Genomic DNA, 26385 nt, shown 5'->3' on the forward strand with positions numbered 1-26385 from the left:
ATGCTTCAGTTTCAGGGCGTACACATGTTAATTGGTGATGTTTAATAGTATTTATTGCCTTGAAGGAAAACTACCTTCACTTACCTTTTCTTTTGCTTCTTTGTTGTTGGGCTTAAGGTTAACTGTGATTGGATGGCTTGAACACTTGTCAGAATACCTTTGTGTAGAAACTGAAGTCAAATAAAAAAATCCAAAGCCAACTGAAAGACTAGACGAGGTCATAGGCTTTGAGCAGGGAGGTTGGACTAGATGGTCTCCAGAAGTTCCTTCCAACCTCGACTGTTCTGTCAATCTGTTCTGTGACAGAAGAACTGCATTTAATAAACCTGCCTTAACATAGGTTTATCCCAGTAATTTGTATTTCAGACTTTGTTCCTTGTTTTGTTGAAATTTTTTAACTCATTCTGTTTGTGATAAGTAGAGACACGGACAATTTAAAGTGTCAAAATCCAGTGCGAATTTTATTATATTAGCAAGAGAACAAGAGCAAAGGCAGCACTGGGCGGCCGGGGAGTCTGCGCTCCGCCAACGGCTCGCGCCTTCCCGCCTCGTGTAAGCACATTATATACAGTCTCATTTCCTGCATTCGCGATGTCGCAATCAGGTCGATACTCTGCGCATGTTCCTTCTGTTGCTGGGGGGTCTTTCTCTGCCTCCTGGTGGTCGTAAGGATGAAGGCTGAAGGTCTTCCTCGTTGCCCTGTGGGTGAACTTATGCAAGAATGTGATTACTCAACCCCCTCAGCTGCGGGTCCTGTTTACTTTGCCGGATGTCCTTCGGTTGGGCTATCAAGCCTTGTGGGCACATAAATCTTCCATCCATACCTTCCCATACAGGTTTAATGAACAAAGCACAATATGTTACTTATTACACCGACCATCCACCCTCATGTCTCTGCTGATAACAGCAAAGGAAGAGGTAGATACTGGGGCAATTTGAGAGAGGACCCCCTCCCCAAAAGGAAGGCAATCCTAAATACACCCCAAGCTTTAGGGAGCCAGCCCTATAATAAAATAAAGTTAAAATGAACTAAAATAAAGTTAAAATGAACTCTTTCGCATTCCGCCAGCCCCCAGCCGGCAGCACACCGAGCGCCTCGGGGCTCCGGTGGGAAGGGAAGACAAAGAGCGGGATAAAAGAAAATGGATGCGTCCCCGGGGTGCTGGGCAGCGTCCCGGGTGCCTCGTCCCCGCAGCTCCCCCCGCCCGGACTCCAGACCTCGGCGCCGTTACCTGCTGCCCCGCACCGGGGCTGGCGCCGCCAGGGCGGCCGGGACGCCGCGGGCCCCCCCCCGGGCCCGGCGGGCTGAGGTAGTGCGGGCCGAGCGCCCCCCCCACAGCCCCCCCCATCTCCACGAGCCGAGGTGGTGCGGCCCGCGTTCCCCCCCCCCCCCCCCCCCCCCCCCCTCCACGGGCTGAGGTGGTGCGGCCCGGAGCGCTCACGTGACCGGGTGTTGCTGCGTCGCCTGGCAACGGGAACACGGGAACATGGCGCAGACGGCGGCGGGTGAGTGCGGGGCTGGGCCGCGGCCGGGCCTTGAACCGCCCGGCCCTCGGCCGCCCGGCCTCCCCGGCCCCGCAGGTGCCCGTGCCCAGCCCCGCGGCGGCCTGCAGCTGGCGGGCCCCGGGGAGCCGGGCTGGTTCTCACTCTTCCCTCCGCTCTGGTTGCAGGCACAGGCCATCCCCAGCCCAGCAATATGGAGGAGGCCGCCGGTGGCGCAGCAGAGGGCTCTGGGGTGGAATCCGGCTCCGCTGCGCGGGATATCGTCCGAGTTCCGTCGCCTCTTGCTATGGAGGTGATTTCCTTCAGAACGTTCGCGGGGCAGCATGATGTTCCTACGCTCTCCTTGCAGAGTGATGGCTTCGTGGAAGCAGTTTCGATAGGGAGAAGTAAAACAAGGGAGCGGTTGTTGAAGTCTTGCCCTGCCTATTAAAAAAAACAAGTTAAATGTAGTTGTAGTTCTGTGTGTCAGCAGCGTCCTGAAGCATGTGCTTCTCACTCAGCTCCCAGATGGCTGTAGGCATGTTAAACGGGAGGTTGCCCCCATCTCACAGACACACGTACGGGGGCTGTGTTCGAGGTTGGTGGTGATAAGTTTTTTTTGTCTGTTGGTACTGCACGATATTTGAATTTGGCAAATGATGGTACGGGATAAAACAGTGTCTCTTTAAAAAGAAGATAATAGTTTGGCTACGTGTAGCACCAGCTGGAGGACTAAAATCCCTAAGGGCATTTTATTAAAAAATAGACGTGAGCCAGAGACACATCTGAAATTAAAAGTGGTGTGTAGAATTTTTGTCAGGATCTTTACCATCTTCATGCTGCCTGGGTGACTGTTTTTGTGAACGAGATTAAACTTCAAAATTAAACTCCCATGACAGAAAGCAGTTGTTACAGCACCGTAGCATGAGCATTAAACCAAATGCACAACCTGCTGTAACGCTGCTATTCTGCTTTTTGCCTGTGTGTGTGCTAGGCAGTAGAGGCGGAGAATGGGAGCGACAGTGAAGAAGAAGGGTCCGTTCCTCTGCAGGACCAAAAAGAGACATTTCCACCAGCAGAAAGAGGAGCTACAGAGCTGTTTGTTAGTTCTGCAGAGGTGAGACACTAATAACACACACAATCTTATTCACAGAAGGCATGGCCGGTATTTGTAACTTCAAATTCTCCTGGGGCGGTTTTGTTGCTGCCAACACAAACCCGACCAGAACTGAACAGAGAGAAGCTAACTGGTCAGGCACAAAGTCTACAAAAGCTGTGACAGAGCTGGAGAGGTTCCTCTGTTGTGCTGCATGTGGGTAAAGGTGGTTTTTGAATCGGCAGAGGCACAGCTTTGCCAGTGTATCTGTGGGCTGAGTTTAGAACAAGGCCCTCTTGCCGATTCTGTGTCTGCATCGTTCTTGTCTCGTGATGACAGAAACAAGCAGATTGTCAGGGCAGACTGAAAAGCTGTTTCAGGTGGTGGATTTTACGTTTCAGAAAAAATCCCCTGAGACTTTCTTGGACAAAGTCGAATTAGACAGTTGTCCTCCTGCGTTGGGTGACATGGAGCAGCCAGTAACCGAGAGAGAAAACCCTCCCCTTCCTTCAGGAGCTCCTCAGCAGGTGTCTGCGTGGTCAGCGGAGCGGAACAGCTGCACAGAGTCAGGTATCCTTCAGTCCCTTGCTAACAGTACAACACTCCGTACCACCCGTCAAGCACAGTTTCTAGTTTTCTCCCTTTCTCGTCATTGTTAGTCCAACTGGAGGCACAACGCTTTGAAATCTAAGCATTTTCTTTGTCTTTTTCTTCTCTTTTTTTTTTTTTTTTTCTTGGGGGGTGGGGTCCAGGTGACATTGGAGAACCCATTTCTCTCTGCTCAGAGACTGCCTTTGAGCAGTTGGATCAGCTCACCAGTGAGCATGGTGACCAAAGGCGGGAACAGGCATGCCAGCAGCGTGGAGCTGAGGGGCACGAAATGAGTGGAAGAAGTGAAGAAACCGTAGAAGAAACAGAGCTGGTTGTCTTGGATCTAGAACATGTGAGAAGTCCTCCAATCTTGTCGTTCTTCTTCGCAGACCTGCTGTTTTTATTTGTATGAAATACACAAGGTAGATTGTCAGCAGCGGCTCAGCCATAGGCTGAAACCACGTGTTTAAAACAGGCTTTTGCAGAAGTACTGACTCCTGAGCGTGTCTGCTCCCTCAGGGTTAACCCCAAACGGGAGGCTCAGGAGGGAGCCGTGTAGTGGGTAAATCTGATACTCCTCAGTGCTCCTGAAAGAGAAGTACTGTCAGCAAGAGCGAGGGGATGGGCTCTCAGAGGCAGCTCTTCTGATGTGTTTCTGACTTTCAGATATCCTCAGTAGTGGCTTTCTGCTGTCAACAAATACCCACTGTGTAACTCCTCTCACTCGTTACAGTGAGCGTAGCTAAAGGAAGAATGCAAGGGTCTGTGGCAGAAAATACGCTGTGTTATTTAACAGCGGGGGTAGCAGTAAGGTTTCTTCATAATTTCTTTACACAAGTACGTTGACTTGTATCAATGTCATACTTCTTGACAGCCTCTGATGAGAAGATTCCAGGCTGCCCTGAAGAGTCACCTCACTAAGCAGATGGAAAAAGTGAGCCTAGAGCTTCAGGAACTGGTACGTGGCATTCTTACTTTGCCTTCCCGCAGCAGCCCACCCCTGCCCGAGCTGAAGCCAGGTAACTGGTTTCCTCTTGTGTTTGCAGAGGGCAGCAGCGAAGAAGGGGCAAGCAGAGAGGGAAGAGCTTGGGCTGGTTCTTTACGGAGCGCAGCAGCAGCTGGCCCGCCTGCAGCTGGAACTGGAGAAGAGCCACGACCGCCGTTCTCAGGTGGCCACAGCACGTCAGCAGCTGGAGGAGGAGCTGGAGGGCCTCAGGCTTACTTACAAGCAAATGTGTCAGAACACACACGATGAACGCCAGAAAGGTGACCGAGGCAGCCCTTGCCAGGTTTCCTGGCTCTAGTACTGTGTGGAGAAAGGGATTTATTTGAATCCAAGTCAAGCATTGGATTGAAAAATACAGTAACATTGATCAGGAATCAGGCACTCGCTGAAACCTTTCACAGGTATTCCTGGTTGTTTCTAAGACCGTGTGGCTACCTTGTACTTCTAAGAAGGTCTTTAGGACTAAAACTGTTCCGGGCAGATGGGCTGCTCTGTGACTTAGAAGGAGGAAGATCCTGTCGCTCTGTTACGTTTGCCTGTGTCTCTGTAAGGGTGTGATGAGATCGCAAAGGTGGGTCGTGAGGGGCACCCGGGAGCCTGAGAGTGCCATCCGTGTGGGAACCCGTCCCAGCCAAAGAAATGGACTTGACTCATGCTGGTTGTGCTGCAGGCCTGTGGGTAGGGGACAGGAAAACAACTGTGATGGCGAGGGTAGCTCAGCGTAGGATAAACTGCCTAGAAAGGTTTGGCAGGTTGCTGAAAAAAATAGAGAAGCGTTCAACAGACTGAGAAAGAGACAGTTCTGTTTTGGGGCAGAGGAGTGGAGTCACAGCCTCCTGAGGCCGCCCCTTCTTTGATCTCCTGGGCTTCTGAGTGCTGGGAAGCAATGAATTGCTTACCAAGATATTAGCTGTGCTTGTGGAGCTGTACTCCAAAGCCGATGCAAATTCACATTTCAGGGGGCCTGATTTGGCTGGTCAGTGTGCGAATTTGGCTTTGGGTGCTTCTGTGTTTCTTTCCCTTTTACCTCTGTTTAAAGTGTGTCTTACAAACATACTTTTCTGTAAATATTTTTCCCCCTGCCTCCCCAGTCTCTGCAATGCAGACCCAGGTTGAAAACTTGGCCTTGCACCTCTTCTACGTGCAGAACACGGACCATATGCACCATAATATTTTACTAACGAAACGGTCGACAAAGAGGGCTGAGCTGGAGAAGGCCCAAGCTGACGTGGAAAAGAAAAAACAGGTATCAAGTAAAACTCTCTTCTTTCAAATAAATAAATGAATTCAGGTGACAGCTAGCGGCGAGTCTCGGGGGACGTGCTGCCTTGGCAGAAGGAAGGCTGTAGTGAATATACAGACACCATGGAAGGTGCGTGGGGATATTTTCCCCAAATAATTGAAAATGAGAAGAATCCCCCCCACCAAGATAGTGGCATGTACTGAACAGAATTTTTTTATGAGCCTTATAATAGGAAGTAGTAATCAGTAGTGATCACTCTTCACGCAGGCAACGGGGATGTGGGGGCAGAAAGATATTTAGCAAAGAAGTATCATATGTTGAAGTCTGGAGAATTGCTCTGAGTCCCAAGGAAGAGCGAACTTGGAAGGTGAACTGAGCGGTCGGTGTGCTGGAGCTCCCTCTGCTGCCTCCTGCTTGCAGCAGGACACCAACTAATTACTGTTGATGCAGAATTGCGGGCAAACGGTTGAGATGGAATGGGTTTAGATGGTTTTTAACAAAGGATTTTAAACCATAAATTATCAAGATTCCCAGCTGCTGGAGAGGTGGCGCAATGTAACCCATGCTGGCAGGGATGACTGCTGCTTCAGATCTGAAGGACCAATTTCCTACTGTGGGTGGAACGATAAAAACCAGCAAAGAAGGTTTTGTTCTCTTGAAAATTGTCACTGCTGCATTCAGGAGTCGTTTGGATAGGAATGGAAGAGTTTCAGTAGGAATCAAAGCTAACTGAATTCATTTTCAGCCCAAGTTATTGCTGTAGAATTTAGTTGGTTAAGCCTGAGATTATGTTACTCATCCTGAGCTGTTTGGCTCTGCCTCTCTAGGATCTTCTGGTAGACCGCTTGACCCGGAAAGCCTACGAGCTGCAGGAACAGATTGCTCTGTTCGAAGCTCAGTTTGTGGCTCAGGCAGAGGACACAAAAGTAACTCGGCAAGCAGCAAATGAGGTAGGAGAATGCTTTTTTTTTGCTTCTGGTTAATATTTCCCTCTGGAAGGACCGACCCCGTTGGCTCATGCTCACGTGGTAGCTACAGTGTAGGACAGAGTTGTATGATCAGTTCCTGTTTGGAGGAATGAAGACTTTTTTGTTTTGGTTTGTTTTGTCTTTCCCTTTGTCCTCAAGAATTGCCTATAAATCACTTCCTCCCCCACCCTCTCTGCATTTTTTTCCTTGCAGACCTATGCTCTGTGGTCGGGGGTGACCATAAACCAGAGGCACGTTAGCTGAAGCTGTTCCTGCCCAGCGTATTATGAACACACACCAAAAAAAGGCATTGTAACGTGAATTTGGTTTCCCAGCCTAGTATAGATTTATCCTGTCTACACATCCTCTCTCCCCCAGGCTTGTATGGAGGTTCAGGCTATTAACATGGAGAAAAAGCGACTGATGAACCACTGGAATAGCAGCTTGGCGGGAATGAAGCAGAGAGATGAGGCCTATATCGCCACCCAAGCGCTGCTGAGGTACGGTATCTGAGAACAGTCCCAGGAGAGACCTCACACGGGTTGGACGGGAGGGCTGCTGAAAGGGGCAGTGCGTCTCCAGTTTATTGCTGCGCGTGCAGGATATGTCAAGCAGAACAAGTTTGCTGCTCTGAAGCACGTAGTAAGGTTAAAGGATAGGAAGCACAGTTCTTCGTCACTATTCTGTATCCAAAACACAACTCTCCCCCCAAATGTGTGGGGTTTTTAAAGCTGTTTAGAGTTTTTCTGTTCATATTTTAGTCCTTTAGAAGAGTTCCTTCACCTTTGCAACATCTCTCAATCCAAAGAGCTAGACTTCAAGAGGGATTTTACCTGTCGCTCTCAGTTAGGGTTTTGTGATGCCTTCAGAAATCATCAGGAAAACCGTCCTGTTGTTGCCAAAGGAAGCGCTTATTTGCTCTGGAGTCAGCCTGGCTGATTCCCTGCAATGTGCTTTGATGGTGGCATCCTGGTAAGAGTGGGGGGTGGGGACAGGACTGAAAGCGGGAATTAATTTTCCTACGTACGTTTGCTTTTCAGTCTTCTGTCTCCATCCATCTTCTGATGACTCTGCACTGTCACAGCAGGGTGGCCTTTGTAAAGATCTTCCTCCTTGGTCTGTTGTCGCTGCAGTAGCGTGTTTGAAAAGAGGAATTTGTAGATGACTGTTCAGCGCGTGAGTCTACCCCTGTGGTGATTTTCCATCCTCTTTGCCTCTCCAGCAAGTACAGACATGACCTCAAGTCCCTAGAAACGGACATCCATGGCTGTAGGAAGTCAATCAGGAAGGAGGAGGAGAAGAATGAGTTGCTTGTCGCCATCCTGAGCCGTTCACAGAACGATGCCAAGATGACAAAGAAGCTGATTGCCCAGTGCCTTTCCAGGCAGGAGGCCTTGAAGGTGGAATCTGGCACCTACGCTCGCGTTCTCCACGAGACAGAGCAGGCCCTCAACAGGACCAGGATGGTGAGGAGAGTTACTTGGAAGAAGAACCTTTCAAATCAGACACAGATGTTTAATCCCCTTCCCCAAACAGTTGTAGTGACCCTGTCTCCTGTCTTTCCTGCGTTTAGGATCAAGCTGCTTGTCTGAATCAGTTGCTGTCCATCAGTAAGGACATAGAGAAAGGAACTGATGCCAAAGTGCAGATGGAGAACGAAATCATGGCAAAGCTTCAGGACCAGATGGTGTCCAGCAAAGCCACAAAGCACTTCTCGCAGCTGGCTGCAAAGCTCCGTAGGAGAAAAACAGACCTGGTGTGTTATCTCTTCCGTTTGGGAGGGCGGGGGAAGGAAACCGCCCTGAGCGGTGTTTCTCAAGTGTGTTTCGTCCGTGCCTTCGTTCTGCTTTTCAGATCTGCAGTTGAAGGTCTGCTGAGTTTGTGACTTCAGTTTGGTTCTTCCAGTGCTCTTATTGTGGGATTCTGGTGTACGCGAGAGGGTTTGGCCAAAAAGGCCTTGACACATAATGTACTGTTCTTTCTTTACTTAAAAAACGGGACAGAACGATGAATTCTGGGAGTTTTTACCATAAAGTAGTACCAGTTCTTATGTATTGGAGGAAGACAGTGGATATGTAGTACTGCTGTACTCCACATTGAACTAACCTGTATCTCTGTCCGGCATCATGGAATGCGATACAGGCCTGCTCTCGTTCCTGAGTGAGGATTACAGCCCAAGGAGCAATCGAACCAGACCCACAGTTCTTTGTGGCACGATCAGTTGCTCTCTTTGGGAGTGTGTAACTGGAACAGATAGAAAAACTAGAAGATCCAGCGTAGTGTTTGTGGTGTTGAGTTGTGTGGGCTGGCACTAACAAGGCACCCACACCTCTGTATTTCTGCGGGTTACTTCAGCCTGGCCCTGGGATTTTTAAATCGGGGGCATTATCTTGAGCAAGAGGAAGAGTTCCAGGGCTGGCTTCCGTTGTGAGAGAGGGGCCCCCCGCCCCCTTCCCACAGGCACACCAACAAGCGGACACTCGCGTTGTCTCCCATCAGCACCTGCGGTGCACGGCTGGATGTAGCCAGAGAGTCGTGGCCGCTGGCGGCGCGGGGGCAGCAGAAGTCACCCGGCTGCATTCGCGCTGCGCTCAACAGGCACCCGCCTTTCTGGCTGCTGCGGTGGTGGTTCGGTGAGGGACGTGTTTGTCGGGTGCGGTGGAGAATGTCCTGCTCCAGTGAGCCGGGCAGCTGGAGACACCCAGGCAGGGCAGGTAACTGCAGAGGTGATGAGCGCGGCCTCTTAAAGGCTTTGGGATGTTTGGGCTCCTTCATGCTCTTCAGCAGCCTTATGGCAGAGGTAAATGTTGGTATCTCCGTCAGGAGATGGAGAAACAAAGGTACAGAGCGGGTAAGTGGCTGGCTCGCAGCTTGTGGCACAGACCTGGGAGGAGAATCTAAATCCCCTGACTCCTGTGCCTCGGGAAGCGGGCGTTCCAAATCAGTGGGCTGCTGCTGGTGACAGTAATTTGTTTTCTGTCTGTTGGCGTTCCTAGGAGCTGCATTTTTCCAAGGTTGAGAATGATGTGGCCCAGGTTATTCTGAATGGAACTCATACCAGCTGCAGGCTGACAGTTCTCCAAAACACACTTTGTCAGCTGGACAAGGAAGTGAAAAATACCCGTGACCTGATCAGCTGCAGGGAAAGCGAGATTGCAAGGTGCAGTCTCCTGACCGAGAACAGGCAAGCGGTGCTCAGCCAGTACAACAAGAGGTTGGAGAAGATTCTTGCGCGGCAGGGGGTATGTACATTCCCATTTCAGTCCCAGGCTTGATTTTATTCTTTGTGGTGACCACAGGTGCCCCTGATAAATGTAACTGTGTAAGTGCTGAGTAGTTAAAACTTTCAGGCATCAGTATAGAGGTTTAAAAGCTGCACTAGTTAATGTAAATGTTTACGTCTGTCAAACAGCTCTTAGTGCACGGGGGGGAGGAGCTGGCATGAGGGAATTGTGAAATGAGGGTGTGCCCAGCACAGATTTCTGCAGGGAGTTGTCTGCGCCCGATGAAAACGTTGAATGACATCAATACTCTGGGAGTAACTAGGGTCTCATCAGAAAACCTGCAAATACTGACAAGGGGCGAATGGAGCAGGCGGGGTGATGTAGATCACTTGGTGCTTGGCCCCATTCAGCTGATAGATACCCAGGTCTGCCCCTGGCACCGTGAGCTGCAAGACCTTTATAGAGCCCAATGCAAGAATGAGTGCTGTGGCAGACTCTTGGACACCCAGATGTGCCTGTTGTAGGAGCTTAGGAGGCCCCTCTCGCCCCAGAGCCTGAGAGCTGTTCGGGCTTCCCTTGCATTTGTTCCCGTGAGGTCAGGAATGATTGGTCCCATCCAGCTCCTGGGAAATAGAGGCACAAAGGAAGTAACAGTATAGCTGAAGTATTCGGTAGGCATCTCAGCAGCTGGACTGGCCTTCTGCAAAAAGTGCTTCAGCAGCTTCTGCCTGATTAATCCCCAACCTTGCCCTCATCCAGGGTCAAGAACTGGGGCCACTGGGAATGGAGATCAACAAGCTGTCCAAGCAGATAGAAGAATATCACTCTGAGGTGATGACGCTACAAAAGCACTGGCTCAATCAGCAGCAAGAGCTGGTCAAGTTAACACACCAACGGGAGGAACAAGTAGCCTCCCTGGACACGTTAAAGAAACGGATCACAGTAATGCAGCAGAAGAAAGTGCGCAGGGAAAGTAGGTCATTCCCCAACTCTTTTTAAAACGTTCAGCTGTGAATGGAGGAAAAAGGGAGCGAGGGCTTACGGATGGGTGAGCCAGACCTTCACCAGAGAATGCGCCGTGCTCCTACGTCCGTGTGAGCAGTAACGCAGGCGGCCCCAGCACTGCTCTGGGGCTACGAGCCAGGCACCTCTGCTGCTCTGCCTGGCGTTATTCCCTGTCCCGACTGATCCCGCTGCCTTAACGGGCACAACCGAACCGAAGTGGCCGTGTCACGTGCTACACTTCTTAAATAACGTTTGCAAGTAGTTGGTGGGTAAATGTCCCCACCACGATGGCGCTTCCCTTGGCTCAAACCAGCTCTTTTCCACAGCAGTCTCCTTCAAAACCGTATTTGGGTTTTGGGCTTGTGGAAAAACGGTTTGGCTGGGTACGTGGGACGCAGGTGGCTCTGCAGGCAGCGTTGTCTGGTCTGATGGCAGTCTGTCACGCCTTGCCTGTGTTCCACCTGCTGCTTGTGGGAATTTTAAGACTTTTTTTTTTTTTTTTTTTCTGTTCACCTGTAGATGAAATTCAGCAGGAAACAAAAGAGCAGAAAGACATCGAACGTCACATGAGGAACATGTCCAATGACTTGATAAAGCTGAATGTGTTGATCAACAAGAACAGCAGCAGCTTCGAGGAGCTGCAATATGGCAACACGATCACCGAGAACGAGTTTGTGCGCTCTCTCAAGGTACAGACATCTCATTTCCAGGTCTCAGCCTCCCGTGCAGATCGGAGGCAGACAGTGACCGTGTAAATCTTTCTTAGTCTGACCACGTTGTGTTGTCTGACAATGTTATGCTTCCCAAACCTAGGCAGCAGAAAAAGAGTCGGTTGAGATGCAGGAGAAGCACAGTCAGCTGACTGAGGAGAAGGAAAGACTCCTAAACAGCCTGGTGGAAGCAGAGTAGGTACCAGAGAGGTTCTTGCTTTGTGCCACCCTCTTTGAATGTAGGTGTCCATGTCACCTTTCCTCTCTGCTCATCGAACTGAACCAGCAACAGCAAATGTGCTTCTGTCCTTCTCGGAGAAGATGAAAGGAGTTTCATGGATTTTTGGGCGCAGAAGCTGAAAGGTGCTTTAGCTGTCTCTGCAAGCAGCGAGAGCCATGAGGATGTCGGCTTTAACAGTTCCAGCAGGCTCGTGCTGGACGTTGCTGAGATCTGTATGGGGTGACTCTGCCTGCGCTCTCCTCCGCCAGTCACTCGGAGCGAGCGTGCTGCGCTGGGCAGCTCACTGGGGTCCACCAGCCCCCGGCAGCCTGGGCACGCTTGTTGTTAGTCACCGTGCCACCACCGTGCCACGTTGTGGATGGCGGAGCTCCCTGTCTGGTTCCACGCTGCTCCTGGCTGCCCTTTTACGTGTCCCACGTGCAAACCCTCAGGTTCTGCTGCACCTTCAGCTCCATGTTCAGGACTGAGCTCGGGAGCGTGCTGCCACGCGTGCACAGGGAGCGAGCGTCCTCTCGGGCACTGACAAAGGTGCCGCTTTCCCTTTCTGTCACTGAAGGCATCAAATCCTGCTGTGGGAGAAGAAGATCCAGCTGACGAGAGAGATGCGTGCGGCGGTGGAGTCTGAGTCAGGGCACGGCGAGCTCCACGCCATGAGAACAGAGATTCACAGGATGCAGGTGAGCCCCGGGGGAGGAGCACTGGAGAGGGGAAGCTGCACACGATGGATTCAGCTTCGGCGTTGCTGAAGGCAGGAGATGAGAAATGGGCTGGGGAAGCAGCATTGCCAGGCCACAGCAATGTTGGAAATCGTACACCCTCCAGCTGGGCCGAATGAAATACATCCAGCGTGCGTGCTCTTCGTGCCTTCCTTGCGCCTGCCGTGTAATGGGCTGCAGCAGAGTCTAGAGACACCTGAGCAATCTATTTAAAACATAATATGTTTGCCACCTTATGCCGTGACCCCAATTTATAAGCAAAGGAATGTTGATGACTAAATATTGCATCATCTTAATCACTGGTTAGGGAAGCCTTCTGTCTTCTGGCAAAGCAACTCTTCCCTTTTGTTCCCAGGTTACTTTACTCTTCTGCTTTTCCTTTTGCTAAGGAGTTCCAGTGAAACCTTTTGAAGATTACTTTAGACGAGTTGATAATCCAGCCCTTTGCTTTCCAGATCCACACAGGGCAAGCCGGGTTTGGGTTTAGAGCAAATTTGGCTTGCCAACGCTCACGTGTCATGTATGTCTGGTTTATGTAGAGGGGATGTGCCGCACAGAATCGGTTCGGTGCCGTTTGTGAACATTGGTTACTTTCAGCCTATTTCATATCTTGACACACGGTAGGTCCGCTATGGCCAGCTGATGAAGCAGCAGGAGAAGATGATTCGTGATATGGAGGCATCTGTTTCTCGCAGAGAGGTGATAGCGCTTTGTGGAGAGGGTCAGAACAAAAGAGACAAGAAGCTTGTCCCCAAGAGCGTCTTCCACTGCAAGAAACAGGAGCTGAGAAAGAAGATCAGCAAAGCCCAGAAGGTGAGCGAGCAGAGCAGGGCTGCAGGAGTTCACCGGGGCTGTAAGGAGCACCAGGGTGGGCTGAGCGCAGACACGCGGGGTGTCGGGACACGGACGGGACAGGCTTTGGAGGCTCCTTAAAAAACCCCACAGGAGAGTTCTGGGGAGATGGCTGGGAGTGCAGCTGGACGAAGAACCACACTCTGCCCTTTCCTTCTCTTCCGTTTGCCAGAACGTTCAGGACTGCAACGCAACCCTCCTGGAGCTGGAGAGCGCCCAGGCGTCCCTCGGTGCCGCCTTCTTGGAAAAGCAGCGAGAACTGCGCAGGCTGGAGGCTGAGTGCGACGGCCTCGATGCAGACGCAGAAGCTCGTTGGAACAGGAAGCGACGGGTGAGCGGCTCCGCTCCCTGGAGCTCGCGAGCCCAACGGGACCGGCTGCTTTCTCCTGGTGCCGGCTCCCCATCTCCCTGTCTCGCCACCATCCTGAACTGAGTGTGCTTGGCATTTTAGCGGCACTTTAAGTTAACTGAGCACACCTTGAGGGCTCATGGGGGTCCTGAATTGGGGCTGCAGTTGTACTCTTAGCGAGGCAGCATTCACCTGGAGACATCAGCCTGAAGGACATGGTTTGTGTCTTGAAAATACCCGGTCACAGCTCTCCTCTGTGAGCGCTTTCTGGCTGCTCATATGTTACAGATTTGAGAGCCAGCTGAAGGTCTTGAATGGCCTCCTGCAAAGGTTGTAAGTTGGTCAAACTATATCCTGGCGAGGGTTGCCCTGTGCATGCAGGTATTTCTCTGGTTTATGGAATTCTGTGATGAACATTTAATTTTTTTTTTTTTTTTTTCTATTAGCTGACGTGTGGATGTGGTGCTTAGGGACACAGTTTAATGGTGGACTTGGCAGCGTTAGGTTCATGGTTGGACTCAATGATCTTAAAGGTCTCTTCCAACCTAACCACTTCTCTGGCTGTACCCGTTAGCAGCTGTTCTGCCGGTACAAGGGGGACTTGATAGCCCTGTCCCTCTTCAGAAGCCCTTCCCTTTCAGAATGTGATGGTTCCAGTACCGGTGACAAAAGTCACCTGCCTTTCTTAGTGCTTTTCTCTCTGCGGCCTGCTGTCAAAGCAATTTCTGTTGTTGCTTTCCTCAGAACCTTTTGGAGATCGTGTCCTACCAGACTCGCCGGAAGCACCTGCAGGCGCTGAAGGAAGGGACGTACACTCCCCTGTGCCGCACGGAGCAAGCCTGGAGAAATGAGCACCAGAAACTGCGCCACCGGCTCCAGACCATCGATGCCATCGTCCAGCAGATCCAGCAGGACCATCCCCAGCACTACCGGACTCTCCAGTGGCTCAGACAGTGCTTGGGCTCCAGGCTGGGCTCGCAGGAAGCCTGACTGCCACCAACCCCATCCATGTAACCCTCAGCTCTTGTTCTGCTGGAGCCTGCAGGCTTTGTAAATAAACAAATATCTAAAAACTAAGTCTGTGTAGCAGGTAGTGGTCACCAAAGCTGTAGCAGTGCAACTGATTTTTGTTTCCTTGGCTGCACAAGGGTGGCTTCATCCCTCCCCCTGGCCTGGGGCGCTGGGGGCAGCCGCCCCCTTCCCCTCCGGGCCCCCCCTCTCTCACCGCCTTTCCCTGCAGCTCCGGGAGGCGGAAGGCCCCGGCCCCGGCGGGAGAAGGCGCCCGCCCGCTCCCGGGGCCGGTCCCGCCCCGCAGACGCCTCCGTGCCGTGGGGCCGGTCCCGCCGCGCCTGCTGGGAGGCCGGGCCGGGCCGGCGGGGCCATGGCGGGGCCGGGGCTCCCGGCCGCGCTGCTGCTGCTGGCGCTGCTGGGCTCCGCCGCGGCGGGCAGCCCCGGGGCCGCCGGCTGCCAGGTGCCCCCGGGCGAACGCTTCGACTGCGGCCCCGAGCGGCTGCTGTCGCGGGCGGACTGCGAGGAGCGGGGCTGCTGCTACGCACCCGCCGGCTCCGGCTCCAGCCCCGGCTCCGGCTCCAGCCCCGGCCCGCCCTGGTGCTTCTTCCCCAGCGGCTACCGGAGCTACCGGGCGGAGAACCTGACGGCCACCGCCACCGGCTCCGCCACCCGGCTCCGCCGCGTCGCCGCCAGCTTCCTGCCGGGGGCCGTGGGCAGCTGGCGGCTGGACGTGGCGCTGGAGACCCCCACCCGCCTCCGCTTCACGGTGCGAGCCGGCCCCGGGACCGGTGCCCCGGTGCTCCGGACCCCCCCGCTGACACCCCCCCCCTCCCTTCTGTCCCCGCAGCTGCGGGACCCGGCCCGGCAGCGGTACGAGGTGCCCCTGGCCACGCCGCGGGCGAGCGGCCGAGCCGCCTCCCCGCTCTACGGGCTGCAGATCAACCAGGATCCCTTCGGCCTCGTCGTCTGCCGGCAGCGCGACGGGCAGGTCCTGTAAGTGCCCGTCCTGCCCCGAGCCTTCCCGAAGGGATTCGGTCTGGAAGCGGGTCCTGGCCCCAACCCCAGCGGTGCGTGGGACGGAGCAGGGATGCGGCAGGGGATGGCGGTGACAGCAGCAGGGTGGCGGTCAGCGGCTGCGGGGGCTTTGCTTTGAGCCCCTCTGCGGTTCGGTGCCTGGGAAGGGAAGCAGGAGTCTCAGAGATCAGTCGAAACCCGGCTGCTGGGCACCGCTGGGGCTGTTTGCCGGAGTCTCCCTTTCTCTCCAACAGGCCGAACACCACCGTCGCGCCCCTCTTCTTCGCAGACCAGTTCCTGCAGATCTCCACCTCTTTGCCCTCCTATTTCATTTCTGGGCTGGGGGAGCACCAGACGCCGCTGGTCCTCGACACGGCGTGGACCAGGGTCACCCTCTGGAATCGGGATATGGCGCCTGTGGTACGGAGCGGGGCTGAGGGAGAGGGAGGTGGCTCATCTGCGCCTGTGGGGGTGGCCCTGCAACCTCTGACATCTTGTTTGGGGCTGGGGAAAGGCATCGGTGGCTGTGGAGCTCTGGGACCTGGCCTCAGCCCTGGGCAAGCCCGTGGGACCGTTGTCCCCAAGTCAGGCTTTGTCCCCCCTGGGGCTCTTGTTTGGCTCAGAAGCCGCTTTCCCTGACACGGTCCAGGGCTCTTGTTTGGGGCAGAGCTCTGCTGACTCAGGCAGTGTCTGGGGCTGCAAGCCCTGGCTTTGCACCCCGAGCCGTGACGGTGCTTCTGGCCAGTGGCAGGCAGGTGGGTGGGTGGGTGCTGTGCTGGGGCCTCCAACGGAGCCTCACCCGCACTGCGCTGTGCTCTACTCCAGCCCCAGGTCAACCTCTACGGCTCCCACCCTTTCTACCTGGTGATGGAGGACAGCGGTTCGGCTCACGGCGTCTTTCTGCTGAACAGCAACGCGATGGGTGAGTCCCACGGAGGTGCTGGGCATGGGCTTGGCCCACGTCCCCATCCTCAGCTTGTTCCTCCGGCGCTCGTGCTTCACCAGATGTGCTCCTGCAGCCCAGCCCGGCCCTGACCTGGCGCACGACGGGTGGGATCCTGGACTTCTATGTCTTCCTGGGCCCTGACCCCAAGAGCGTGGTGCGGCAGTACCTGGACGTCATCGGTAGGGCCGAGCTGCGGGCGGGGGGCACGGGTGCTCCTGGGATGGCTCTGCTGGGATGCTGCGTGGCCCGTCTGAGGTGAGGGCTGGGGCTGCCCCTGAGGTGAGTGAGGCCCTTGGGTGGGTGACGGGGTGTCTTCTGCCTGGTGGCTGCCCGGGGGTGGTGGGTGGGAGCTCCAAGCCGGAGCTGGGCCGGCTGGGGCATCCCCGGGGTGACCTGAGGGCTGGGCAGGGGAAGGAGAAGGAGACAGACCCTCCAGCACAGGCACTGGGCACCCCGACTCCCAGAGCCCCCCTGATCCCCCCCCAGCCCCGCTCCCCCCCTGCAGCTGCCCCGTCCCCAGCCCCTCCCCTGAGGCCTGTCCCGCAGCCCCAGGCTGCCCCGCGGCCTGTCCTGGCAGCGGCGAGCGGGGCCTCGGGCAGGCCCAGGGCTCTGTTAACCCAGGGGCCTTCAGCAGCAGTGCGGGGAAGGAGCGGGGTCTGCAGGAGCGGCCGCAGCAGGAGGGGCTCCGGCCTGGGGCCGGCTGTGACAGTCAGGGTTCTTTCCCTCTGCCAGAGGCCGTGCCAGGGGCTCGGTGGTCTGTTCCTGCCCTGGGGATGTCGTCAGCTGCATCCAGCTCAGGCTGAAGCTGAAGAGATGGGCAAAAGGAAAAGCGTCTGGAGAAGGACACGAAGGGGATCCGGCTGCGAGCTGCCCCCAGCTGCAGACAAGAGACAGCCGGCCTCTTGGCGTGAGGAAGGGTCCCTGTGAGTAGTCCTGAGCAGAGCTGGTCACCAACATGCACCGCGGGGTCTGTGTGCGTAACCAAAGCACGGTACAGCCATGTAGTGTGTGTGTGTGTGTGCGCACGTGAGGCTGTGTATGTAGGAAGCCTCATATTGTAAGAGCTGAGAGAGGCAGAGACAGAAGAGTCTGAAGAGTAAAATCCTCCCAGCAGCACCAAGAGCGGGAGCTGCAGTGAGTCCTGGGCCCTTGCGTTATATTCAGATCTGAATTTTGATTTCATTGGTAATTAATTGTTTTGAATGAACAACTAACATCTTATAGTTAATTATTTCCTGATTCAATTAATTTACATTATGGTAAGGAGTAGACAAAACCTCACTTATGCTAAGAGACAGCAGATGCAGGCCTTAGGAAGATGGCCAAAGCTGAAGCTGCTGTGGATTGGGAAACTGTACAGAACACAGAACGAGGAGGGAGGGAGGCAGGTACAAGGGGTGAAATTGTACGTTCTCAGCTAGTTATCTTATGTGATGAAACCATTGAAACAAAGGAATATTGCTGTGAAGACTCTCCCATCCTCCCCATCCTAATTTGTATATCAGAGATTTTGATCAGTAAAATAACGAATGACTAGATTAGGAAAGGACTGTTAAGAAAGTTATAGAATAGGGCGGACCAATCATTGTAACTGTCAAAATTAATAGCGGGCATAAGATACATGCTTATGTTAAAATCTGTTAAAGATCATGACTTTGCAGAAAAAGGGTATAAGATGTTGAATTTTTGATGTAACTTTGAAGCCTGTCGGGTGGAGCTGTCCCTGTGCTTCCCAGCGCTGCAATAAAGACGTGCCGGCTTATCTGCAAGTGTGTAGATAAATTTGTCGTGATTGCGACCCTCCGTCCACACTTGGGGCCGTGTCACCCCTCTTGTGCTCCGGGTGCCTCCCTGTGCCTGTGCCCTCCCACCTTCCATCACTGGCGTCACTCTTTTGCTTCCCTGTACCTTTCTTCTTCTGTCTGTTCTCGTACCCTGCTCCCTCTTCGTCCCTCTCTGGTTTCCAAGCCCCTCTCTTGTTCTGCTATTCTACCTGCCCCTTTGGTTTTTCTTGCTCTCCCTCTGTCCTGCTCCCTGCCCCTCTTTTTTCCTTCCTCTGTCTCTGTCCTGCAGCGCATGGCTGGTTTTTTGTTCACTGCCTCTTTGTCCCGATCTGCATCCCTCCTTGTTGTTCACAGTCTCTCTGGCTTCTTGCCTGCGCTGCTTTTTCTCTCTCTGCCTGCATGTCCCACTCCCTGCCCCTGTCCTCCTCTCTCTCCTTCATCGAATTGTAGAATGTATTGGGTTGGAAGCGACCTCTAAAGGCCATCTAGTCCAAGCCTCCTACAACAAGCCGGGACATCTCTAACGAGGTCAGGTTGCTCAGAGCCCCATCAGGCCTGACCTTGAATGGCTCCAGGGATGGGGCTTCCAATACCTCTCTGGCAACCTCTTCCAGTGACCCAGCACCCTCATATTAAAGAACTTTTTCCTAATGTCCAACCGAAATCTACACTTTTCTAGCTCAAAACCACTACCTCTCGTCCTATTGCTACAAACCCTTGCGAATTGTTCTTCCCTGCCTTCTTAGAGGCCCCCTTCAGGTATTGCAAGGTTGCTACCAGGTCCTCCTGGAGCCTTCTCTTCTCCAGGCTGAACAACCCCAACTCTCTCAGCCTGTCTTCATAGGGGTGTCAGACCTTGGTGGCACCAAACTGATCTCAAAGACAACAGGAGTTTGAAGATAAGAGAATGGTAAATGTCTGATTTCCTAGGTCAAGTTAGGAGGGACATCATTTACTTCACTGCAGTTCCTTTGTTGTTGTTTTGTATCTTAAGACCCAGCTTCTTTCCCCAAAGGGGTGCTAGCTTTGTGGAGGTACCACCTAGCACACTTTTCTGTGCAGGACTGGAATTAAACAAATATCCTGACTGTGTTTTTCAGCTCTTTGCAGACTGAGTAAAAGAACCCTGATTGGGGGGACAATAGGACTTACAGTGCTAATACCTCCCCCCCCCCCCCCCCCGCTTTTTGGAAAGCACATAGAAGAAAGTGTGACAAAGGAGCTCATAGAGAGGAGGGGGGAAGAAAACCCACCAGATGACTAAGAGCTATGTCTGTAGTTGGATAAAGCTGCTCCGAGAGAGAGAGACATCCATCTTCCCTGCATGGGAGAGTCAGGGCAACGACTAGAAATGAGGAGCTGTAATCAGGTGTCCTTTTTCAACCCCAGTGTCGAAGCTGTCCTTTGAGCATTTCCTAATCCCACTGCAGCTGAAGTGGGTCAGGTACCTCAAAAGCATCTCTTGACTGACCCAGCTGATCTCTGCACTTGTCCACATGTGAAGGGGGAAAATACCCGCTCTGAGTAATGGCCTCATTAATGCCTTTAGCCTTAGGGTCTGGGTATGGACTCTGACAAGCAGGAGGAGTTGAATAGACCTTCTGATGGGTCTCCCCCTGTTGCTGCTAGTGTTTCTGTAGGGATCCTTCATCTGTTAAGTACAGTTCTTGCCTCCTGTCCCACTCCTCCCTCTCTGCTGGTTTCAGCTGGTAGTGAAAAGTCGGGGGTTTTCTCCATTTTTTCACTTTGTAAAGCAAGGGGTTTATGGTGTAAAAAAAAAAAGCTAATGCTGCCTTTAATTGAATAGTCACCTCCCCTGTTGGTCTGTTGTGCTTCTGACTGCAAATGAGCCTCAACACGCAGGACAAGTGGAGGGTGGGAGGTGAAAATGATGCCTTGCTGTAGCTGGAGTTCCAGGGCAGTAACCTGGGCGGCCTCCAAACCAGGTGCCTGGTGTCGTGCTCTGCCTAACGGGGCAGTGAGCTGGCTGAGCCAGATCTGAACACCCTCTACAACCAGAGCTTGGCTTGGGCTGCTTTGTATGCTGACTGGTTTAGATAAAACAGCCGTGTGTACAGCTGAGCCTCTGGACTATAAAAACTGAACACCGTGTTAAGAGCAGGAGGCTCTCCCAGCAGCATTCCCTGCAGATTGGTTCATGTTCTCCCACTCTTCCATAAAGAAACCCAAGGTAATACTGAATTTACTGCATGAGCTGTGTTTAACAGACTGCTTTGTTATTTCTCCTTCCACTAGAAGGCCCTTCCAGAATCAGCAACAGCACAGCAAATACATTGAACGAAAAGAAGCCGGTGTTAAACTGTCTTGTTTAGTGTCATCAGGAAGCTGATGGGAATATCCTTAAGTCAAAACTGGTATGGAACTGGAAATGGGTCCAAAACCTCTGCTGTGTGGCCCTTAGTAGGGTTGAAACCTTTTCATTTCCTGGTGATTAGTTCTAGCTGTCCAGAGCAATGCAAATCAGTTGTGTTAAGTTGGTAGCAACTTGGATCTTTTCTTCTATCCCCAAATGTTTTTCAAAAGAGGTAGTTGTGGCTTCTAAATTGGGTCAAGTTATCTAAAAATCATCAGCAGGATTTTTTTTCTCATTTCTGTTAGTGCTGGGTAAAAGAGTAGAAGTTGATTTGGAAACCTGTAAGCTGAAGGGTGTTTCCCAATAAGTTTCTTTTTTTGCTTTTGTGGAGTCTTCAGCATTTTATTTTCTCCTACAGTACTTGTAGGCTGCAGAAGCAGCCCCGGAGGCACTATGGAATTACATGTGCAATTAGCTTGGCTCCTGCTAAGGATATAGCTTGCCGTCATACTCAGAAGCTGGTTGAAGCGATGAAGCCACGTGGGGTATTTGAAGACGAGGAAGAACTGAATCGCAGGTCTAACAAGGCTGTAAAACTTGTTCACCTCTTCATTTTTTTAGGACAAACGGATGAGTTTTCTTTACAGGCTGGTTGTTCCTGGAAAACTGAGTAACTTGGTCAAAGAATGGATGTCAGACCTTGGTGAGAGCAAGGGAAGGATTTTTTATACGTTCTTCTGGAAAGAGCTGAAGCCTTTTGATTTCTTTTCAAGGCCATACTACTGGGCTTTATGCTAAAGCTCAACTTTTGACTTTCTTCTCAAGTATTGAGTGGAGCCGCTGTAACTGTCATTGAAATAAGGTCTAAAAGATACCTCAGATGAAGATCTTGAAGTCTTTGGGGCCCCGAATCAGTCTGTGAAGTGGCTCCATCAGTTGACTTGTAGCAGTTCACAAAGCTGGAACAAGGTGTTGTGGGGGAGGTAGATGGTAAATGGGCACTGATTTGCCCCAAACAGCCTGCAGCACCCAGTCTGCTTCGACATTGTGACAGGAGACTTGCCTTTTGTATAGCTTCTTCGTGTGTGCCTGCTGCAGGGAAGACCAACAATAGGTCTTATTTTGGGTAAAGTAATGAAAGGAATGCTACATTGGGGTGGGGGTGGGGGTTGGGGGGTGTGCTTTTGGGTTTTTTGAGTTGCAAGCACTCACTGCAGAAAACCAGCATCAGTCTGTTAGACTAACCACTGGGTACGGGCCTGAGAAGACACTTTATGGAGGCTGTTCTGGTAATGGTGGTGATGGGAGCCTCGGTGGAGTTGACAGCACTTGTGTTTCCTTTCAGCAGAGTGCTTTACCTGAGGAGAGTTGAGAGCAGAAGGAAATGACTTGTGTTCTTCTGGTTGTTTGATCCAGCCTTGTTCTTCCTTCATTAAACCGCCTGTAATTGCCGTGCTATGGAATCAATTAGTGCTGTGTGTGAGCTGGTGGCTCCGTGAAGGCGCTGTAGAGCATTCAGCCTAAAGCAATGCAGGGGCAGCAGGCCCACCCCAGCTCAGATGCCCCTTTCCGCTGAGGAGGTACATCCATGTGACGATTACTGGGTGAACAGTCTCAGTTCCGTTGAAGCTGCTCTAGACTGAGCTGCGGATGGGAGCAGTCTGACCTTCAGCCATCCGGTTGCCCAGCAGGGTTGAGATTAATGGAGGAGAAAGAAAAGGACAAGGCTGCTGGGGAAGGACAGGAGGAGCAGAGCAGGAAGGAGGATGGGAGGACAGCATGAGTGACAGTGGCAGGGAGAGGGGATGGAGGAAAGAAGAGAATGAGATGAAGAGGAGGCAAGCAAACAGGAGGGCGCAAGCGTGGGGTCAAACCCTTTCTTTCTCTCTGGAGAAAAGCTGCTACTTAGCTGAGTCATGGTTTTCTGCCAAACAACTGCTCTTTTAACGTAGTAATGATGGTGATGCTGCAGACCGTGGAAGACAGAAAACTCTTTCCTTGTTCTCTTTGGTCTATAAGAGTTGCTGAGGTAGTGTGGGTGGCCCTTGTGGCTAACTGCTGTGCGGCAGGAGTGTATTGTGAGGGGTGTTTGTGAGAAGATCCAACAGGAATGCCCAGTATAAACCCCTTGAATCCACTCAGTCATTGCTTCAAGAGAGTCATGCCTTTTCGTCTCCTTTTGCCAGCTTACATAACCCAGAAGTGATGTGAGTTGCAGGGCACAGAGAGAAGTGTCCGAGTTTTTAGACTGGGGAGGGGTGAGGGTGTTGCAAGGAGATGTTGAGTTCTGTATTTAATTTATGGTTTATCAGCATTTGGATGACGGATGTTCTATCCCCAGTCTGGTAGGCAGAGGTCTGTGAAGCAGATGAGGCAAATCTTAGGGAATGAGCTGGTGGAAGACTTGCCCGCTGGCAGGAGAGGCCTAGAATGGACAAGTGCTGCTTTTGATGGAACGTTTCCTGGAATGCCTTATTTCGTTTCTAGATTTGGCTGTTGCTTTGAACTGAATTTGATGATCCTTTAAATCTAACTTTCACTGCATTTGCTTGGAAATGCTGAGGTAGGAGAAGCCAGTTTTGTTATCTCCAGTCAAAAGTTATATGTGCTGAATGGAGATGATGTCTTGTAACTGGCAACATCTATCCTGAAAATTAAACAACATCGTCGTAGAGATAAAAGAAGGAGAAAAGCCTTTGCCTTTGTATTTGATCTATTGCTGCCATCTTTCCTGCATGCTGACTGAAAATAATTCATCTCTTCACATTGTGTAGGGGTGTGCAGTACAGACCAAAGGTGACAGTTAATTATTTAATGAGGGTAAATGCAACAATGCAGAGAAAGGATTAGAAACATCCAAAGTACTCTAGACTGTAATTCTGAAGAGAAGAGCAGAGCATCTTCCAACTGAAGGAGGCTGTAAGGCAGGAGAAGAAAGGCACAGCAAGAGAGGCCTTGTGGAGCTAGTGTCTGTGAGCAAAGACAGACCCAGGCTGGGAGGGTGCTGGTCCATAGCGAGTTCAGGCTTTGGATGAGACCCCTAGGTAAACTTGGGCAGCTGGCAGACATAATAGTAAAACATCAGAGAAAACTGTTAATTAAAAGTCCATGAGCATGGTAGTGCTTTATGTTAGAAGACTGATGTGCCAGGAAATAGATTTCGCAAAGCTCCATCCTGGTTGATAAGGGTGGATGGGGACACGTGCTTTTGAAGTCAGACACACGCAAAGTTGTCTTCGTCCAGCTCTTCTTGCTGTGCATAGCGTGGCTGTCCCTGGCGCTGCACGGAGGGAATACGGAAGGCAAAGACAGGACCTGAACAACTGCTCCTTCCTCTCCTGCTGATGTGTTACTATGGCACGTGTATTCGTTTTCGTGTTGTCATCGATAGACAGTGATACACGGGCCTTTGGAGATCCCGATAGAGAGTCCCACTGTGAGAGGCACAGTATAAACCTCTCGTCTATCTCTGGGTTTCTCACAACTGTTAGCGTGAAGTCACGTCACATCAGATCTATAGAGAAGCCTGCTCAGCACCACGGTGAGGATATGTCGACCAGACACACCTTAAACTGGTAAGGAGGGCAGCCGAGGTGAGGGGGGATCCTGGGGGGCAGAGTACTTGCTTGAAAGATGTGAGAGGATGTGACTGTTTTGTGTTCTACATGAGCGCTTTAAGCGTGACTGAGTTCCTGAGTTTGTGTTAATAGCTCTCGCATACTGCAAGTGAGCGCTGTAAGACAGGAATTTGCTCTCGACAGCTCCCTCCAAGGAAGTTGTAGTGAGGCTGGTGTTGGTCTCTTCTCCCAAGTAACTAATGACAGGACAAGAGGTAATGGCCAGGGCAGACTGGCTATTAGGAAAAATTTCTTTACTGAAAGTGTGGTCAGACATTGGCCCAGGCTGCCCAGGGAGGTGTTGGAGTCACCATCCCTGGAGGTGTTCAAAAGACGTATAGATGTGGTGCTTAGGGACCTAGTTTAGGGGTGGGCTTGGTCGTGTTAGGTTAATGGTTGGACCTGATGATCTTAAAGGTCTTTTCCGACCAAAACGCTTCTCTGATTCTATAACATTTTTTCGGTCATTTTTCCAGTGAAAAGACAAATGTATTTGGTAGAATGGCAGTTCCCCTCTCGGCTGTTACAGAGGTACCACTGGCACTAGAGAAGATCCTACAGACAGCTCTGTGCTGTATTATTCAGCCACGTGGTAGTTAGTCTTGGAGAATGCTGGTTCTGCAGGGAAGCCCAATATGTGAGGTACCCACCAGCAGGATAGATGTTTGCATGTGGGTTTATGCCGTGTTTATCTGGGTGTTTGGGAGTTGTCCAGAACTGGCATTATTGTGACCATTTCTCAGAGAAATAAATCTCTGTTGAACATGGGTTCTTGATGCATCAGAGGGAAGGCAGCTTCTCTCAGCCTTTGTTCCACTCACGCTTTATCAGGGTCACTAAAAGTGGGCTGAAGTGAGATTTGTCAATCGTAAAAGGCTCAGGAGATGGATGACCACAAGCGATGTTACTTTTGAGAGTTGTTAAACTAGGAGGGAGGTGAGAAACGGACGCAGACGCAGACTGACTGACTTCCAAGCCAGTCAAACCCTAGATTGGGGTGGCACCAAGGCTAAGTTTAAATGTTCTTCAGGTGGAGTTTTTCATTCAGTAAGGCCTGCAATTGGCTGGTAGGTGTTGGCTGTGCAGGTATATGGGGAAAATGACAGGCTTTCCAATTCAGGAAATTGCACTGGAGATTTAAAGCAATTGTTCATCCATATAGTTTGAACGCAGAGCTGCGGCTTTCAGAGATTGGATCAATTCTGAAATTCCACCCTCCCTCGTAAGGTGTCCGAGACTTCAGCCAAGGCTTTGGCACTTTCTGCCTGTTTTCCCAGTCCCTGGTTTCTGCATCTTTACAGGAGAGAACCTAGAGAGCTACAGGAGCTCGCAAAAGAGGCGTCCTTAGCAGCAGTGGCGGAACTCAGTGTTAGGATTTTGAGAATTTAAATGCAGATTCTTAAGCCCGCAGGGTTCCCTGGTATGCTGCAAATGAATTGTATCAGGATGGGGTTTAGCTTTTAGTCAGACAGCAGTGATCATTTCAGCAAGATGGGTTTGCGTTATTAAGCATTCAAAATCCAGTGTAAAGCTCCTAAAATACACAGTGTTGTCCACAAATACAGAACCGTCTGGTTGTGCCTGCACTGAATCCCCAGGAAAACAAGTGAAGCCTTAAATCATTATGCCATGAAGAGCAGAGTTGATTTAACGATGAGTTTCATGCCCTTTTTTTCCTATCACAGTCCTAACTTTCTTTTGATTGTAAAGTTAATCCTGGTTTTAGCTGTGTATTTTGGTAGAGAAGAGAATGATTGCATCTAGTGTAGAAGCTACTAACTTGAATGGTAAGGTGTCAACCAAAATTTGTGAAAGTAATCTTAGAGGTAGCATGGGAGCTTGGTCAAGATGTGTGAGGCTGCGGCTGTTCAGTATTCTAAATGCTCCTTCTTTCCACTTGACATCTGCAGGGCACTCCAGAGCAGTGGGCCAGGCTGGTCCAGACCTCCAGCGTAACAAAACTGGAGCAGAAGAAGAACCCACAAGCTTTTCTAGCTGTTGTCAAATTCAGACTGGGTACAGGGTATACTTGTTTTGTGCGTTTTATGAGTTATTGTGGGATCCTTTGAGCAATGTGTTCGTGTTCCAGAGGAAGAGAATTTTTTGGGATGCTTTGTGACACAGCACATTTTTCAGGGCTGCTGTCATGATGTCACGGGAACGTTGGCCCAGAGGAGAAGGAAGGTGTCAGTGCCCAGAGCAGCCTTTGTAGCACG

The 26385-nt window shown here is 51.7% G+C and overlaps 2 protein-coding genes and 1 long non-coding RNA gene across 3 annotated transcripts in view; all 3 read left to right on the forward strand.

Annotated features, from left to right (window-relative positions):
- Positions 1-1672: 1672 nt before the first annotated feature.
- LOC147414648 (uncharacterized) lies at positions 1673-2599 on the forward strand. The gene is made up of 2 exons (XR_015183845.1): positions 1673-1795; positions 2477-2599. It is a non-coding gene; the product is annotated as an uncharacterized LOC147414648 (long non-coding RNA).
- A 386-nt stretch (positions 2600-2985) lies between these two features.
- Positions 2986-14560, forward strand: LOC147414649 (coiled-coil domain-containing protein 40-like). Its single transcript, XM_086472227.1, has 17 exons — positions 2986-3148; positions 3331-3521; positions 4044-4127; positions 4216-4435; positions 5267-5421; positions 6246-6368; positions 6765-6886; positions 7609-7852; positions 7960-8142; positions 9383-9628; positions 10370-10583; positions 11135-11304; positions 11429-11520; positions 12123-12243; positions 12907-13095; positions 13307-13465; positions 14228-14560. Exons 1-17 carry the CDS (start codon positions 3046-3048, stop codon positions 14471-14473), a joined length of 2862 nt encoding a protein of 953 aa, XP_086328353.1. The 5' UTR covers positions 2986-3045; the 3' UTR covers positions 14474-14560.
- A 1033-nt stretch (positions 14561-15593) lies between these two features.
- LOC147414650 (serine/threonine-protein kinase PAK 3-like) overlaps positions 15594-26385 on the forward strand; it is a 55380-nt gene continuing 44588 nt past the window's right edge. Inside the window, exons 1-7 of the mRNA XM_086472016.1 lie at positions 15594-15619; positions 15763-15928; positions 16334-16430; positions 16514-16633; positions 23944-24127; positions 25471-25537; positions 26080-26185. Of these exons, the coding sequence (XP_086328142.1) occupies positions 15594-15619; positions 15763-15928; positions 16334-16430; positions 16514-16633; positions 23944-24127; positions 25471-25537; positions 26080-26185 (766 nt within the window). The remainder of the gene's footprint in view (positions 15620-15762; positions 15929-16333; positions 16431-16513; positions 16634-23943; positions 24128-25470; positions 25538-26079; positions 26186-26385) is intronic.

This window comes from Leptosomus discolor, chromosome 12, assembly GCF_034619465.1.
Source record: "Leptosomus discolor isolate bLepDis1 chromosome 12, bLepDis1.hap2, whole genome shotgun sequence".
Lineage (NCBI taxonomy): Eukaryota > Metazoa > Chordata > Aves > Leptosomiformes > Leptosomidae > Leptosomus > Leptosomus discolor.